Source organism: Balaenoptera borealis (assembly GCF_965194805.1).
Source record: "Balaenoptera borealis genome assembly, chromosome: 1".
In the NCBI taxonomy this organism is placed as follows: Eukaryota; Metazoa; Chordata; class Mammalia; order Artiodactyla; family Balaenopteridae; genus Balaenoptera; species Balaenoptera borealis.
In genome coordinates, this window is record NC_138860.1 from 78217178 (window position 1) to 78233398 (window position 16221).

Here is a 16221-nt window from a genome sequence, read left to right on the forward strand (position 1 = left end):
TCAGGGCTTTTGGGGTGAGGGAGTGGCAGCTGTTGAGGTGACAGTGGAGGGGAGACACTTTAGTCTCAGACAAGAAGTCTGGGTGTTGAGGCCATGGAGCGCCTCACTCTGTTTTCTCACTCATCCGACCCCACTGCTGCTTCTGGGGAGCTTGGGGCCTCGGAGAGGACTGCTGGGGAGGGGATGGGCCACTCCAGACCAGAGGTCTCTCCCCAGTTCTAGGCTGCCGCCAAGGTGACCTGCCCCCCTTTCCCTCCCCCTCCCACACTCTGAGAGATATCCTGGCAAATCACACCAAGGTTACCTGGAAGAAGCTCATGTCCATCAGCACAGAAATCTAGAGTCCCAGAAAGGGCTAAGTTATTTTTGATTTGACTGGCTTTAAATAGCTTAGACTTTCCCTCTGCCTTAGCTCCCAAAGCTGCCAGCCTCCCAGCTCTGCGTTTCTTCCTGCATTTTCCATGTCCTCTTGGGAGCGGGATAGTCGTCACCTCCCTGCCCTTTGATGACTTTGAGGCTGGGACAGGAATAAGGTTGAGATTTTGGGTGACTTTCTCAGGAGACTCCTGGAAAGAGGAGTCAAGGGGGTGGGTGGGAGTGGGGAGTCAGAGAAACTGCCCAGAGATCATGCGCATTTTTTTAAAAAAATTTATTTATTTATTTATTTTTTGGCTGTGTCGGTTCTTCGTTTCTGTGCGAGGGCCTTCTCCAGTTGTGGCGAGCAGGGGCCACTCTTCATCGCGGTGCGCGGGCCTCTACTCTCACTGTCGCGGCCTCTCTTTGCGGAGCACGGCTCCGGACGCGCAGGCTCAGTAGTTGTGGCGCACGGGCTTAGTTGCTCCGTGGCATGTGGGATCTTCCCGGACCAGGGCTCGAACCCGTGTCCCCTGCATCGGCAGGCAGACTCTCAACCACTGTGCCCCCAGGGAAGCCCAATCATGCGCATTTTTGCATGGCTCCTGGGGAAAGACTGTTTGTCCCCAGGCTAGTGGGGGTGAGCACCAAATTTTAGAATGTCGAGGCTGGAAAGGACCTCCAAGACTCTCTGGTCCTTGAATCTCCTTTGTAAACTAATCCAATGGTTGGACAGTCTGAGTTTGCACACCCTAAGTGATGGGGTGCTCATTACCTCATAAGGCCAAACCCAGATTGTCTCAGATCAGCCCTGATGCTCAGAAAGTTCTTAATGTTGAGTCAATACGTGTCTTCTTGAGCATCCGCTGTGGGGCCCTAGTTCTGCCCTTTGGGATCACATAAGTTTTCTTCATGACACTTGTTCAGGTATCTCCTACCCTAGCTGCTGTGTGGCCCGACCCCATGTGGGGAAGTGTCTGAAGTTCTGGAATACAATGCTCTTCTGAGCATTTGGTGGGGGGAGAGAAGGGTGTGCTGGAGGGAGGAAGTGGGAGAAATTGGGGAACCTTCCACTTTATCCCTTGGGCTGGGCATGTTGCTCTCCTGTGACAGTTAACACTCCCACTGTCTCAGGCAGCCTTGGCTAAGCTGTGTTGCCTCTGAGCCCCACCCCCTCTGGTACCACCTTCCCCTCTCCCAGTGTCCAGGAAACAAGAAACAAACTGGAAGAGCAGAGTGAGGGCTGGTTGGAAGGACTTAGTAGGGAAGGCTTTGAAGCAGACACACACCCAGCTTTGCTCTGCTACTGCCAGCTCCACACACCTTCCCTGCCAACTTGCAAGGAGGCCAGGCAGGCCTGGGGCTGCCCCAGGGGCCAAGGGGGACCACAGCTCCCTTCTGTGGCTATGTGTTGGGGGATCCAGATGGCAGAATCCAAGGCAAATTTTATTTCTATAAATTCAAAGGTCAAAGTCCCATTGGACACGTGGATTAATCCATCACAAGGTCCTTCTCTCCACACCCAAACACACACGGTTCAGGATGATCAATCTTAGTTGCCTAGTCTATCCTGAGGGTCTGGCTCTGACCCCATTGAGCACTCAGGAGGTCCCAGAGGTTCAGTTCTCAAGGATCTTCCCTCCTCAGTCCAAAAATACCCATCAGCTATCTATCCTGACTTCACTCTCTTCTCTGCCGTGTCTGGCAGGGCCCTGGTTTATTTTTCAAGGACTGAGATACTCTTCCGGCCACCTCTCTCCACTCTCAGTCCTGCCCGACGCATCCTTAGTTATCCTTCAGATCGCCGTTTAAAGGTCATTTCCACCAGGCCAGGGGGTCTTGCCAGATATCACCATAGCTCAGCAGCCTGTGATGAGGGGTTGGTGCCCCTTCCCTTGTCTGTCTCCCCCTCCAGACTGGGCGCTCTAGAAGATAGAGTTTTGTTAACCACTGCTTCCCCAGGGCCTAGCACAAGGCCCCGCTGGTTTGTTGAATGAATGAAGGATATGGTTGATCTCAGCCAGGTGCAATATCTTTTATCTTCAGGGTCTCTTAATTCTTCTTCAGGTTTGTCATCAGGGATTCGCATACTCTTTAAAAGCAAATTCTTCTTTCCTCCACTGTTCCCTTGATAACAGTTCAGTTTATAACATTTAATCAGCCGCCCTTTGCTAAGATGCTTTGCTGATAAAGTAGGTTAGGCCACTCCTTTCAGGGATGGGGACCATTTCAGGGCTGTATGCTCCTATGAGTCTGGGTCAGCTCCAGGATCTCATCACCCGCTGGGAGAGAGCTGGGCATATCCAGGCTCCCTCCTAGGATTCCCCTTCTTCTGAAGTGGACCAGCAGGAATCGCTGAGGCTTGGGAAGCCTGAGCCAAGACCCAGGGAATCCCTGTGTCTCACGTGTCAGAAGCTCTTGTCCACTAGCCTTGATCTGGGCCTCAGTCCTTAAACCCCTATCCCATTCCTGAAACTGAACCCCACACGTGGATCTTGTCCTTCTCTCTACAACTAACTGTAACCCTTCCTCGTCTCAACGTAACTGCTCCCATCACACCACCTGTACCACCTCTAAGCTCCACCACTCTTGTCGTCCAAGCCAGGGCCTCACCTGGGGGTCCTCCAACCCCAAACCTTCACTGAGAGCTGGGGGAAGGGCAGCAGCTGCTGGGGTTCCCTGACTTCTCTGTGACTGTGTGTGCCCTGTGCCTCTGTCCGTCCTCTCTAAGCATGGCATTGTCTATCCCATGGCCCTCCTGCTCCCAGACCATTTCCTCTGAGGTTTTCTCTACATGGCCACTCCAAGGGCTGCTTCTCACTCCATGGATGTTGCAAGGGTGAGCCTGGGTCTACAGGGGGACTTGGGAGAGGGGCTCAGGAGCCTGCTGACTCTGTGTGTGAGGGCTTAGAAAGGGTCAAGCTGCAGACCTGGGGCCCTGGAGCGGAAATGGGGAGCTTGAACCTGAGCCTGGGAGGCCTGGGGAGAGGGGCTGGGGGTAGGTCCAGGCAGGGCGAGGGGAGAGCCTACAGGCGCTGTGCAGAGTTGCTGTGAAGGGCACTTTGAAGGAAGAGTAGATGGGCCACATCCTTGGCCTGTCCCTCCCCGCGATGTTCTGGGGTTGGGCTGTACCTCCTCTCAGAAGCAATCTCTGGGCTTCTCTGGGTCCTTGTCTCACCTCTTCCCTCTGCTTCTGTACCTCTGTTCACTCCTTTCCAAGCTTCTGTCTTTGTGTTTCTCCTTCTGCCTTAGAACAGAAGCAAATACAACCCAATCTGGGGGGGGCGGTATGCAGAAAAGAGAAGCCATTCTGCCCCCGGGGAGCTATGGATTACTCAGGGAAAAGCAAGGGGCCCTTTTGGAAATTGGTGTGCTGGGACCCTGACTGTAGCCTGGGCCCTCTGCCTCCTGTCTCTCTCTCAGCCTCTGGTTGGGCCATTTGGATGGCACATGTGTTTCTCTGCTCCTTTTCTAACCACTGCCTCTCCCAATCTCTTTCTCCCTCGGGGCACAGAGGGAATCCCAGTAGTCTCCGAGATCTGTCCAGACCTTTATGGGACCTGAAAAGGAAGTGGATGGGGCAATGGGATGTTTGGGGCTGAGACTGGTGGGGAAGAAGAGAGGGAGGAGTTGGGGGAGGTGGCCTCCCAGGAATGGGCCCTCTTCCTCCGCTGAGGATGAAGCCCACAGAGAAATGTGAGCTGTGGGCTGGTCCCAGGGAAGGGGCCATGGGCTGGACTTGTGCTATGAAAACTGAGCTGATGCCCCAGTGCCCTCACTCCAACACTGCCCCCTCAAAACCCTTGCAGGGCTCAGGGCACAGGGCAGGAATGCTGACAGTTTCTTTAATGGGCCCCAGATTGCAAGGAGGTGGCAATTAGACCTAGGTGGATCAAAGGAGAGCAACAATGTGCCCTGCCTTTTGAGGCTTTGAGGGGCCCCTGTATGGAGCCCTCAAAAGTGGCTGTTCTTCCGAGAGCATCTAGGCCCTCAGTCTTCCCCAACTCCCGTCTCCTAGACGCCAAAACCAGAACTCCCCTCCTCCCTAGTAAAACTGCCTCTGATGGACCCCATCTTCCAGTTCAATTTGGTGTCAGAGCCCCACTCATTGCTGTACGTTCCTGCATCCCCTCCCCAAATGCCTTTCTGGGAGCTTGACCAGGTGGTGAGCTTAGGTCGTGGAGCAGAATTTCAGAGGTTACATTTGTTGTGGAATTCAGTTACTTCATACCCCTGAGATGGGCTCATGTGTATCTGGAACTCTTGCCAAAATCTTGGGACCCCAATCAACGTGTGCCATTGGTATTCTCCCAGAGCAAAGGGATGAAAATTCTAACCAAACTTAGATTTAGTGAATGGAGGCTAAGGTCTTTCTATATCATAAATAAAACCTAATTTTTGATCCCCATGAATCCTCTGTCCATATAACTTTAACCCAAGTTCTAACCCTAACCACAGCCTATTCTAACTCAAATCCCAAACTAAAGTCTAACACAGTTATAAATCCAATCCTAAATCAATCTCCGCAGCCTTCAGTTTAGCTCTAACTGTATTCCCAGGCAAAGCTCTAAATGAAGCTAAAACACTGTTCCTTATCGTAACATGAATCCCAGCCATAAACCCTAGCCTCAGTTCTAGCTGTTGTTCTAGGCTTAATCTCAGTGTTAACTCTCATCCCAACTTCAAATCTGACCTCAACCTCATTCATCATTCCACCTAACTAAGCCCAACCTTAATCCCAGCTCCAGCCTTCACACTAACTCTAACATCAGCTAAAATCCAGAACCCAGTTAAACTCCAGCCTTATACTTCAGTCTAATGGAACCACGAACTTACTCCTCTCTTTTCAGACTCCCTCTTCCTGGTCCCACCTGTTCACCCCTCCACCCATCACTGACTTTCCCCATGGGTGGGTCTGGTAACCCATAGGGTCACCATGCCCTTTTCTTGGTCCACTCTGGATTGAGAGTCGGGACGCCTGCATACCCCCCACTCAGGCCCCAGCAGCATCACCTGTGCTGAATCCTCATGTTTCTCCAGGCTTCTGGTTCCCCATCTGTGAAGTGGGGATAATGATCCCTGCTCTCCAGAGTGCGCAGGACAACCCCATAATCCTCAAAATAAATAAGGAAATAAGGCTATTCATTGTGTACATTTTGTGGGTCCCAGAGCGCCCTGTTATCGTTGGGAGTGCAGCTGGGGGGCTGCAATGCAGAGACGCACGGAGTCCTTGTGCTTCCTTATTGTTCTGTCTTATTTTTTCCCAGGGGGTGGGCCCTGGCAGCATCCTGAGCCCCATAACTCTCTCCAAAACTCTTCCCCCCCACCCTTCTTGCGCATCTGTCAGCGACGGGGGCAGGCCCTTGATTCCTTTGAGAGGGCTAAGCTGTTGAACAAGGCAACTCATGACCAGACCCTTACCATTGTTGATGGGGCAGTCCTGGAATCCAGGGGAGGCCCAAGGCCTGTTCTGGGACCCCCTGGACCAATAAGCAAGGGCTGGCCCTCCATCTTCTCCCTCTGCCCAGCAGGACATCCCCACCCCAGCTCCAACCTGCCCAGAACTGTGATGGCTTAGTCACCTGATGCCTGTCCCGGTTATGAGGTCCTTGGTTTCCCTTCCTGTGCATAGAAGCCAGGGCACCAAGCGATCCCTGAAAGAGGGGCATGTAGAGGGGCTTGACGCTCTTCAACAAAGATGCACAGACACATCCTGGTGAGGGGGTATACAGGCACTCAGGCGCACCCTTTCCCGGCCCTCCTGGCGCTATTCTCCCTAGCAGCCCCTCAACCACCTGCCCACTCACCTCGCCCACTCCACACACCCTGGTCCCTCTCCTCTCAGGCCTCACTGAACTGGTTGTAGATCTGTGTGGGAGGTGGGGGTCTGGAGCCCCTGTAACACCCCCAGCTCCCAGGGATCCCCTGCACCTGGGGGTGACCTCACGTCGGGTATGGGTGGAGGGCACAGCTCCAGAGGGGGCAGCCAGGGGAAGACCCTGTTCCCCTACACACCCCTTCCCTCCTTCTTTCAGCTCAGGAGGCCTGGCTCCCTTTGAAGTCCTGGGGCCCTTTCATCTGCCAGGACCTCCCCTCCAGCCCCAGTGACCCCTTCCCTGGTGCCCTTTCCCACAGACTTTGACCTGGGTGGGACGGGGTCTGTAGGGTCAGGGATAGGAGGAGGGGACCGCAATTTGGAATGCTGGAGCCTGCGCTGGGCGGGCGTGTCAGACACCAGTGCCCTGGGGTCAGTGTGAGCCCTTCAAGGCCTGACCACCCTTCCATCCCCAGCCTGGCTTCTCCTTCCTCTTCTCCACTTCCCCTGGGGAAGGAGGCAGTAAATGTGTGGTGAGGGGAGCTCCGTGGACACTGTAAAATTGGGCAACTGTCGTCACCCCGAGGCTGGGGCCGGGAGGAAGTGGAAGTTTAACAGGTGTCTAATTACATGTCCCGTTGGCCGTCCTGCACCACTCTCAACATAGGGAAGAGCTTGGGGAAGGGCTGGGTAATTCCCGGGTAAGCCATTGTGTCACCCTGCTAATTAGGGCTCCTGGGACTCCTCCCCAAGGTGGGGACCAGGCCCCCTCCCTCTCATAGTAATAACTCTGGCTGCTCCCCAGCCGGGCCCTCACTGCACCTTCCTGCCACTCCGGGCAGCATCTGGGCCCTCAGCTCCCCCTCCGTCTACCGGTCCCTACGTACCCAACACCGCCAGCCCCATAGCCACTGGCCCCAGGGATCCCAGCCCAGGCGGAGGAAACGCTGAGCCTAGAGACATGAGAGTCGGAGGAGCATTCCATCTTCTGCTCGTGTGCCTGAGCCCAGGTATGGGGCTGGGGAGGGGCAGGGGTGCCTGCATGACGCCGGATGGGCAAGAAAAGGGCAGCGAAGGGCTCACAGAGGAACCTGGAAGGTGGGCTGAGATGCCCTGGCAGGATGCCGCTCACCCTCGCCCTGCTGCTACCAGGGTTTGGATGTTGCCAAGGGGGCCTCTCCCCAGGAGAGCCCTGCACCTGAAGGTTTGGGGCACGTGTTCTTGGATGGTTCTTCATCGTGTCTGTGAACGTGTGGGGCTCATACATGTATGCACATGTTGCGCATGGGAGCATAGGGCTCGCCCTGAGTTACTGGGGGATCTGGGGGTGGGGTAGGAGGGGCAGGTGAGCAGCAAAGCTGGTTGGGGGCTGAGAAAGAGCCTGGGAAAGATCCCCTTTCCATTGGTCTCTGTCCTTCCAGCAGGAGGGCCTCTCCCCCAACCCTGCTTGCCTCGAGAGGGCAGAGCCTCAGGCTGGTGGAGTGTGAGTGGGCCAGGGACAGCCGGGGCCTGAGACCTCTGCTCGGGGCCCCTGTGCTGTGAGCGTTCCAGGGTAGCACCCACCCCGTCTAGGATAAGCCTGGGAGGGTGGGGAGGGTAACTCCCAGAGCCCACTCCCTGGGGCACGTCTGCAAGGCAGGGCTCAGAACTGGACATCACGGCTGCCTGCCTGGGAAGGGGCAAGTCCCAGCAAGGGCCCATCTGTGTGGGCATTGCTGCAAATGGCTCTGAGACCCTCCTGGGGGTCTGGGTTCAGGCTAAGGGGGCCTGGGGGAGGAGCTCAGGAAGGGGGGGGTGCATTTTCAGCCTTGGTGTGAGAGTGTGACTATGTGTGAATGACTGCATTTCTAGCAGGATGCCTGCAACACCCTCTCTGTCTGGTAAGAGCTGGCCGGGCAGAGCTCACTCAGGAGCTGTGCTGTGGGGACCTGGGACATCTCTGTGTATAGTGTCTTAATGTCATAATGCACCAATACCCTCTGTGGGAGCCACTTTTTCTCCCCTCCCTTTTCTTCCCCTCCCTCATCTGCAGAGGGAGGGTTAGGAGCTCTGGAAGAAGCTGAAAAATTCACAAAGGACTTACAAGCTTAGAGTAGACACGACTATTGAGGTGTCTGCCCTCTTCCCTGGCGAGCCTGTTGTGATTTCCTTCCCTCCCTCCAAGTCTCTGCACCCACCTCTCTCTCCCACTCTGGTCTTCTTCCCTCCCTCCAGCCTCTCTCTTCTCTCACATTCCCTGGAAGTACTTCCTCAGTGCCACAGCAAGAGGAATGAAGGTGAGACACCAGGGGCGACTTCCCCAGGAGAGCGAGGGGTGCAGAAAAGCTGGAACCCTTGGCAGAAGGTTGAGAAAGCTTTTAGGGAGACGGAAAGGCTAGGGTGAGGCTCCCTGGCCTGGGACAAGGGCAGACACTCTGCCTAGTGCAGGGTGGAGGCACTCTCTTGCAGCTTGTCCTTCCTTCTCAAGTCCCCTTCCTGGAATGCTTACCCTCCTTTCCGGCTGGCTCCCAGGGCATGGAGACCATTCTCTTGTTGTGGGTTACTTTCGGCAGTCCTTCCCCAGGGTGGGGCCTCTGCTCTCTGCTGAGTTCTGACTCATTCCTGGTTTGCTTTGTGACAGCCCAGGACCTGGCAGATGGCATCAGGATCCTTATCTCAGGAGTGGGCTGGTGTTAGCTTGGCCTGGCGCTTTAGGAGGCATCACCAGGTCCCGTTAGAGCCCCAGCAGCTAACCTGCCTGCTCTGGATTACCCTGGAGCCTAGGGGGTTAGGACATGGCTGACGACCCAGCCAGGATTCCGAGGGGCAGGTTCAGTGATGCCTGAGTTGTTAGGGGTGTTGAAAGGGTGCCTGCTGGCTCTGTAGAACCGGACTAAGCTTCTGCAGGTATGTTTGGTCTTGCATGAATACACATGCGGGGCTCTAAGTGTGCACAGCGGGTGTGTCTTCTGGATTAATACGCACTTGTGTTTGTGTGTAGATGTGTGTCTGTATGGATCCGACAGTGTGTGTGTGTGAGAAGGTGGGACTGCCTAGGTAGGTATCTGCATTTTGAAGGCTTATAAGAGTTTGTCTATGTGTTGATCTCTTTGGCTGTGACAGTGTGCAGTTGTGTGTGTGAGATGCTCTCTAAGTGTGAAGGTGGTCCCAGAAGAGAGCCAGAGAAGGGCAGAGCAGGATGAGTTGCTGAGACCAAGGGCTAGGGCTCCAAAGGACTTGCTGACTCTCACAGGAGGAGACTGAGCCAGGCTGGGTGAGGAGCCGGCAGAGGGAGGATTGCAGGAGGCTGGGAGGTGGCATGCTGCCAGCCCAGCCAGGGTTGGGGCCCTGGGCACACCTCCACCTTCATATTCCTCTCTAGGTCCAACCGGTTGGGGCTAGCACTTGCCTGGGGCTTCAGATTAGGGAGGGAGAGATCAGTCCTGAGCTTCCAGATCCTGGCTCCTCATCTCAGGCTGACTCAGTGGGGCTGAGGCTGGCAGTAGTGGGAGAGGCCCCAACTGGAGCGAGCACGTGGAGGTGACCACACAATCACACAAGGGGAAGGACGCAAAGCGCACAATGCCACATGCCTTCACACGAGGCTCACCTGTCCGACAGATGCGTGTGGCCATGGTCCCAGCACCGTCGTTCACTATCACACACAGACCCAGCTAAGCTCGCGGTCACAGTCACGCGCAGGCACGCACTATCACTCAGAGCACTTACACAACCAGGCATTCACTGTCACACGGGCACACAGCCGCAGACATGCGCTGTCATACACAGACACACAGAGACATACGCATTCTTCTGCTCCTTGGGCTGGAAAGGGACTCCAGGGGCCACGGTGTCCATCATCCTGCCTCTAGACACGACCACCTCACTTGGTCCAGACAGAGGTGGCTTTTTTTTTTTATAAATTTATTTATTTATTTTTGGCTGTGTTGGGTCTTTGTTGCTGCTTGCGGGCTTTCTCTAGTTGCGGTGAGCAGGGGTTACTCTTCGTTGTGGTGTGCGGGCTTCTCATTGCGGTGGCCTCTCCTGCTGCAGAGCATGAGCTCTAGGCATGCAGGCTTCAGTAGTTGTGGCACACGGGCTCAGTAGTTGTGGCTCACGAGCTCCAGAGTGCAGGCTCAGCAGTTGTGGCGCATGGGCTTAGTTGCTCCGCGGCATGTGGGATCCTCCCAGATCAGGGCTCGAACCCGTGTCCCCTGCATTGGCAGGCGGACTCCCAACCACTGCACCACCAGGGAAGCCCCAGAGGTGGCTTTTAACCAACGAGTCTCTTCCATCAGAGCATTTAACAACTCTATGTGCTCCATGTGCCTGTACACACACACACACACACACACACACTCACACACGCACACACATGCGCTGTCATGTAAATATATAAGCAGACACTCTACCTGGTCATATGCATGAATCTCCCTACAGTACACATAAGCGGCCACAAACACTCGTAAACATACAATGTACATATGTGTATACACCCATACATGGATACGCAATCATGCAAACATACAAGCATTCTTTTTTTTTTATTTTAAGATTCTTTTGATGTGGACTGGTTTTAAAGTCTTTATTGAATTTGTTACAATATCACTCTGTTTTATGTTTTGGTTCCTTGGCCGTGAGGCATGTGGGACCTCAGCTCCCTGACCAGGGATCAAACCCGCACCCCATGCATTGAAAGGCGAAGTCTTAACCACTGGACCACCAGGGAAGTCCCCCATACAAGCATTCTTAACAGCTAGATATATATATACAAACTGTATAGATGCAACCCTACACGATCATAGACTACAGACATGCCTACACAAGTCTGCATAGACATGCGTCTATCAATTCACGCACACACCTATGCACACGGTCAGAGCAGCCCCTCCTCCTTGTGGAACCCCCACTGAGCCCTGGCTTGCCACTGACAGGAGTGGTGGAGGGAGGGGGGCTGAAGCTGACCACCCAAGCCCTGGTCCTGCTCCCCTTACCCCATCTGCCCTGCCTGTGTCCTAGCACTGCTGCCCGCTGTGCGGATCAATGGGGATAACCAGGAAATCCTGAACGTGGCGGAAGGTGACAGTATCAAACTGGGCTGCCCCTACATCCTGGACCCTGAGGACTATGGTCCTAATGGGCTGGGCATCGAGTGGATGCAGGTCAACCCAGAACCCTCACGTCAGGAGAATGTGGTAGGTGCTGGGCACCGGATTCCCCTTACTCTACACTTCATGGCATCTACCTGTTGGGCAGCCAGCACCCTGAGGGGAAAAGCAGGGCAGATAAGAAAACCAAGGCCTTGAACTTCCCCCAAGACTTCTCAGAGAATGAGGGAACAGGGAGGAGCTCTGTAATCACCACTCAAGTCAGCCAGTCAGTCAACTTCCTCCCACCCCACTCCAAAGGGAAGACGAGGCACTGTCCTGGCCCAGACAATATACTTCCAGCTCTGATCGTCTTTGATTTTGAGTACCAGCCAGCTTCTCTGTGTGCCAGCAGCTGTATACACCTCATCCCATTTAATCCTCACATGCCCCTGGAAGGTAGACGTTAGGCAGATAGTGGTTGATCTCATCTGATCTCACACATTCTGTTGAAAGTCAGTGGATCAGGCATCATGGTTCCCATTTTTCAGCTGAGAAAGCTGAGTCTCAGAAAAGTTCAGTGAATTGCCCAAGACAGCCAATCCACAAGGCCTTCCTTGGCTCTGCCTGTCTCACCATCTCTGTTTTCTTCTCTTCACAGTTCCTTAGTTACCAGAACAAGAGGGTCAACCATGCCGGCCTCCCCAGTCTGCAGCAGAGGGTCCGCTTTGCAGCCCCAGATCCCAGCCAGTACGATGCCTCCATCAACCTCTTGAACCTGCAGCTATCCGACACAGCTACCTATGAGTGCCGGGTGAAGAAGACCACCGTGGCCACGCGGACGGTCATCATCACTGTCCAAGGTATGACCAGACTCCTCTGAGCTCCTCTTCCCCAGACTTCAGAGCCAAGGGCGGCTTGGCCACCCTGAGCCTGGCTCTGCCTCTTGGCTGGACCCTGGCTCACAACTGCCCCCCCTTCCCTGCAGCACGGCCTGCGATGCCCAAGTGCTGGTCTGAGGGCCACATGTCATACGGCAACAATGTGGTACTGAAGTGCTCTGTCACTGGGGGCAGCCTGCCTCTCACCTACAAGTGGGACAAGATCAGTGGGTACACCCGCCCCTACCGTGCCAGCTCCTATCAGTCCCAGGGCAGCTTCCATTCTGAGGCCTCCTACGACGAGTCCTTCTACATCTCCATAAGTCAAGGTGAGGGGACCCGGGGAGAGGGGAAGATTGGGACGCTGGGTCCCGCTGGGGCTTCCCTGGTTCATCAGTGGCACCAAGTCAAACATAAAACCCCTGTGGGAGACCCCTCCTCTGAGCCTGTTCCAGAAGCTGCTATTGAGGGAAGAGGAGGCAAAAGGGGAGAGTCAGTTGAAAGCAGTATGGTTAATTTGGAAAGAGAATGGTCTGGGATAGAGCTGGGCTTGAATCCTGGCTGGACCACGACTGGCTACAAGACTCAGGCAAGTGGCTTAACCTCTCTGTTTCATTCTACAGTATATGAAAAGGGAATGATAATGTCTATCTTCCAGGGGCGTGTAAGGATTAAATGGATGAGGTGTATAAAGCTTCTGGCACAGGCAGAAGCTGCCTAGTACTCACAATCAAAGACTATCAGAGCTGGAAGAGACCTTAGACTTCCTCTGGTGTAACCCTGCCCTCGCTGTACAAATGAGGAGACCAAGGCTCAGGGAGGGGACATGTTCCCCTAAGGTCACCGAGTGAATTCACAGTTTCTCTCCTGTTGCTGGAAAAGGGCCCCTTCCTTGCCTCTCTGTTTCAGCAGGGGGAAGGTGACTCACCTGGAGAGTGGGGTGGACCTGTGTGTGTGCATACACCCTTCCCTCTTTCCATGCCCCACCCTGCAGTGGTCTAGGCTGGGGTGAAGCTCTCAGAGACCAGGCCCCTCGGCCTCACCACAGCCCTCTGATGCTCCTTCAATTTCAGGCCTGAACCATGGTGAGCTGGTGTTGATAGGCATCTCCGCCAAGGATAATGGGCTGTATCAGTGCACAGTGACCAACAATGTAGGCTACAGCGTATGTGTGGTGGAGATAAAGGTCTCAGGTGGGTGCAGGGACAGTGGCCCTGGAGGCCCTGTGGCTGGGAGGGTTGGACTGGAGGAACTTGTGCTGTATTTTGGAGCCTCAGCTGGCTCTGCCTTCCCACTGCCATCAGCGCATAGCTCTGCCAGGGGCAGCTGGGAAGCCCTGGGAGAAACATGCAAACATGAGGGGTTAACTTGCATCTCCCCATATAGTCCTCCCTGTGTGTCCAGGGGCCCTGAGATCCCCTGGGTCCCCCATCCTCTTTCCCAGAGACACCTGCAACTCCTGGTTAGCCAGCCATCTGCCAGGCTGCAGAAGGCCTGACTAATCTTTATTTCTCTCCCCAGCATCCTGGCACATAGGAATAATCATTGGCGCAGTGCTGGGCTCTTTACTCATGCTGGGCTGTCTGACGTTGGGCATCTGGGGGTTCGTCTGGGGCTGCCGCAGGGGGCCCCGCGGTGCCTCCTGCTACAGTGGCAAGGTCCGCAGAAAGGCCTGCTGTGACTTGCCTAATGATATCAGGTAAAATCTGATGCATGCTGCTGTGTGGCAGGGGGCTGGCGCCCTGCCCCTTCTCACCCCTGCCTGCCACCGGCTGGCTGGGACCCCCACCCCAACCCTGCCTGCCATCACCATGGAGTGCTGGGACCCCAGCATGTTGACCGGCCACTCGTCGTATGGCTTTTCTCTCTCCGCCTTCCCATGTCCAGTCTTCACTTCTGCTTCCCTGCCCTCCATCTCCCTCCCATCTTTGCACCTGTCTGTCTGTCTTGTCTAGACTGTAAGCTCCTGCAGGGCAGGGCCTGTACTTATTTTCTCACTTTTCCCCTGTATTGCACCAGTGAGAACTCTTGGACATGCTTACTTAAGAAGAGTTAATTAATATAAATAATAGCGCTAATAACTTATATTAGAAACAAACTAGAAATAAAAATAGAACAAGACTAGCAGTGCTAATGATTGCAATGCCCTGGGTATGGAGGAAAAGAGGGAGAAGATTAAGAGGCAGGTGAGGAGAAGAGAGAGAGAGAGAGAGAGAGAGAGAGAGAGAGGGCAAGGTCAAGGTTAGTTAAGGAAAGGACAGGGAAAGCAGCTCCTTCTGGATCTCCAAGGTGCCCTCTCTATCCGAGCCGGTGGTCTTGCGAAACGATCAGAAGGGCAGTGGAGGGCGCCTAGATGGGGCTGCCTGCCTACCGTGCGCTGTCCGGACACGTGTGGATAAGCCTTGTCTGGAGGGTGGGGATGGTGCCCCCCGGGAGTGCTGCGGGGTCACTGGCCCAGGAAGAGGCAGAGAAAAGAGTAGGTCGAGGCTGAGGTTGACAGGCGAGGGGAGGCGGAGGGAGGCGCGCGAGAGGAGAGGTTGCCAAGAGCCCCCGGCTCTGCCCAGGCCGTACCCACGCCGCGCCGCGGAGGAGCCCGCTCACCCGCGCGCCTGTTGTTTTCCACAGAGAGGACGACGTGGCGCCCGGGTGCAAGGCCAAGGGGCGCGGCAGCAGCGTTACCCAGATCCTGGGGTACCCGATGCAGAAGGTCAGGCGCTCTCTGCGCCTCAAGTACGCTCCTCCTCACTGCGAAGGCCCCGAGGACTCGGCCCTGGCGTCCAGCGCCGCCGCCGCCGCTCTGGACTGCGAAGCGGACCGGTCCCCGGTCTACGTCAAGGTCAAGAGTGCAGAGCCAGCCGACTGCGCCGCCGAGGGGCCGCTGCCGTGCAAGGACAGCCTCCTGGTGTGAGCGCGCGGCACCGGGCTCCTGCCCGGCCAGGAGGAGGGTGCGGGCTCTCTGCCTGCAGCTGGGGACGCGCTTGGGCCGGCGCCGACCTCGCCTGCCCGGGGCCGCCCGGCGGCAGGGGGCCTGGAAGAGTTTCCCTCTGGAACTGAGTTGGGCGGCTGCGCCTCCTCCCCTAAAGTGGGAGGGGGCGGGGGAGGGAAGAGAGGCCGTCTCGGCCCTCTCCGCATCCCCGGGGCCACGAGGCTCGGGCAGAGGGAGGGAGGAGGAAGTGTCCGAGAGCGCTGGAGGCCGGAGGCCAGGCGTTCCCAGCCAAGGGAGCCCCGGGGGCCGGGTGGGTGGGGGTCTGGACTGAATCGTGCGTGTGAGGTCTGAGCTCCGAGGCGGCAGTGTTAGCACAATAAAGAAAATGTAAGACTCGAGACTGAGGTGACTGGTTCCACGGAGGGTTGGGCATGGGGTCAGGGTGGTGGGCCCTGCTCAGGGATGGGGGGAGGGGCGTTGCTCCCTGTCGTCCCGCATCATTTCTGCACCATTTCCCCCCTCCCCCTCCTTAGATCGGGAACAGTTAGAGCTGGAAGGGGCTGTCTAATCCTATCCCTTCCCTATGCAGATGGGGAAACTGAGACTCCTCAGGCTTGATTTTAAATCCAGAATCCCACTTTTCTCTTTTATTCCAGAAATCAAAAGAAAGGAAACAAGGTAACGGCAAGGATGACCTCTCTGAATATTCCCTGACCATTCTCAGCATCCTCCTTCCTTCTCTCCTCACCTACCAAATCTTGACTTCCTTATCTCTCCCAGATGTATGCCATTCTTCTCAAAAAACCAGGAAGGGTTTCAGAGTCATACTCTGGGGGTAGAAAGACCAAATTCATCTAATCTAGTCCCTTTTTTAATGGAAGGGGGATTTACATTTATTGGGCACCCTCTGAATGCCAGGTGCTTTCCCATATTTTGTCTAATTTAATCCTTATTTTAATCCTATGAGGTGCAGTATCCATTATAGATGAAGAAACTGAGGCTCAGAGGATTTAGTTATCTTAACCAAGGCCACAAAGGTAATAACAGGTTTTGATCCGGGCATGTTTGACTCTAGGACATCAGGCTTTTTTTCTCTGACATTTGAATTCCTTCTACTGCATTCCTGACAAAAGATATTTTCTTGACAAAAGACCTCTTCTTGAATACCTGCAGTGGCAA

The 16221-nt window shown here is 55.2% G+C and overlaps 1 protein-coding gene and 1 long non-coding RNA gene across 4 annotated transcripts; one reads left to right on the forward strand and one right to left on the reverse strand.

The window, feature by feature from the left end:
- Positions 1 to 684: 684 nt before the first annotated feature.
- Positions 685 to 8743, reverse strand: LOC309635995. Of its 2 annotated transcripts, XR_014249154.1 has the most exons (4): positions 8658 to 8734; positions 5937 to 6008; positions 5368 to 5468; positions 685 to 3597 (listed from the first exon to the last, which is right to left on the reverse strand). It is a non-coding gene; the product is annotated as an uncharacterized lncRNA (long non-coding RNA). The 2 variants fall into 2 exon arrangements; XR_014249153.1 differs by lacking the exon at positions 5937 to 6008 and having other exon boundaries at positions 8658 to 8743.
- On the forward strand, positions 6967 to 15440 carry VSIG8 (V-set and immunoglobulin domain containing 8). Of its 2 annotated transcripts, none has more exons than XM_082406644.1 (7): positions 6967 to 7179; positions 11168 to 11343; positions 11897 to 12098; positions 12224 to 12445; positions 13190 to 13309; positions 13638 to 13815; positions 14742 to 15440. In XM_082406644.1, the coding sequence occupies exons 1-7, from the start codon at positions 7131 to 7133 to the stop codon at positions 15022 to 15024; spliced, it is 1230 nt and encodes a 409-aa protein (XP_082262770.1). In that variant the 5' UTR covers positions 6967 to 7130; the 3' UTR covers positions 15025 to 15440. The 2 variants fall into 2 exon arrangements, with proteins under 2 accessions (XP_082262770.1, XP_082262769.1); XM_082406643.1 differs by lacking the exon at positions 6967 to 7179 and adding an exon at positions 8917 to 9055.
- Positions 15441 to 16221: the final 781 nt, after the last annotated feature.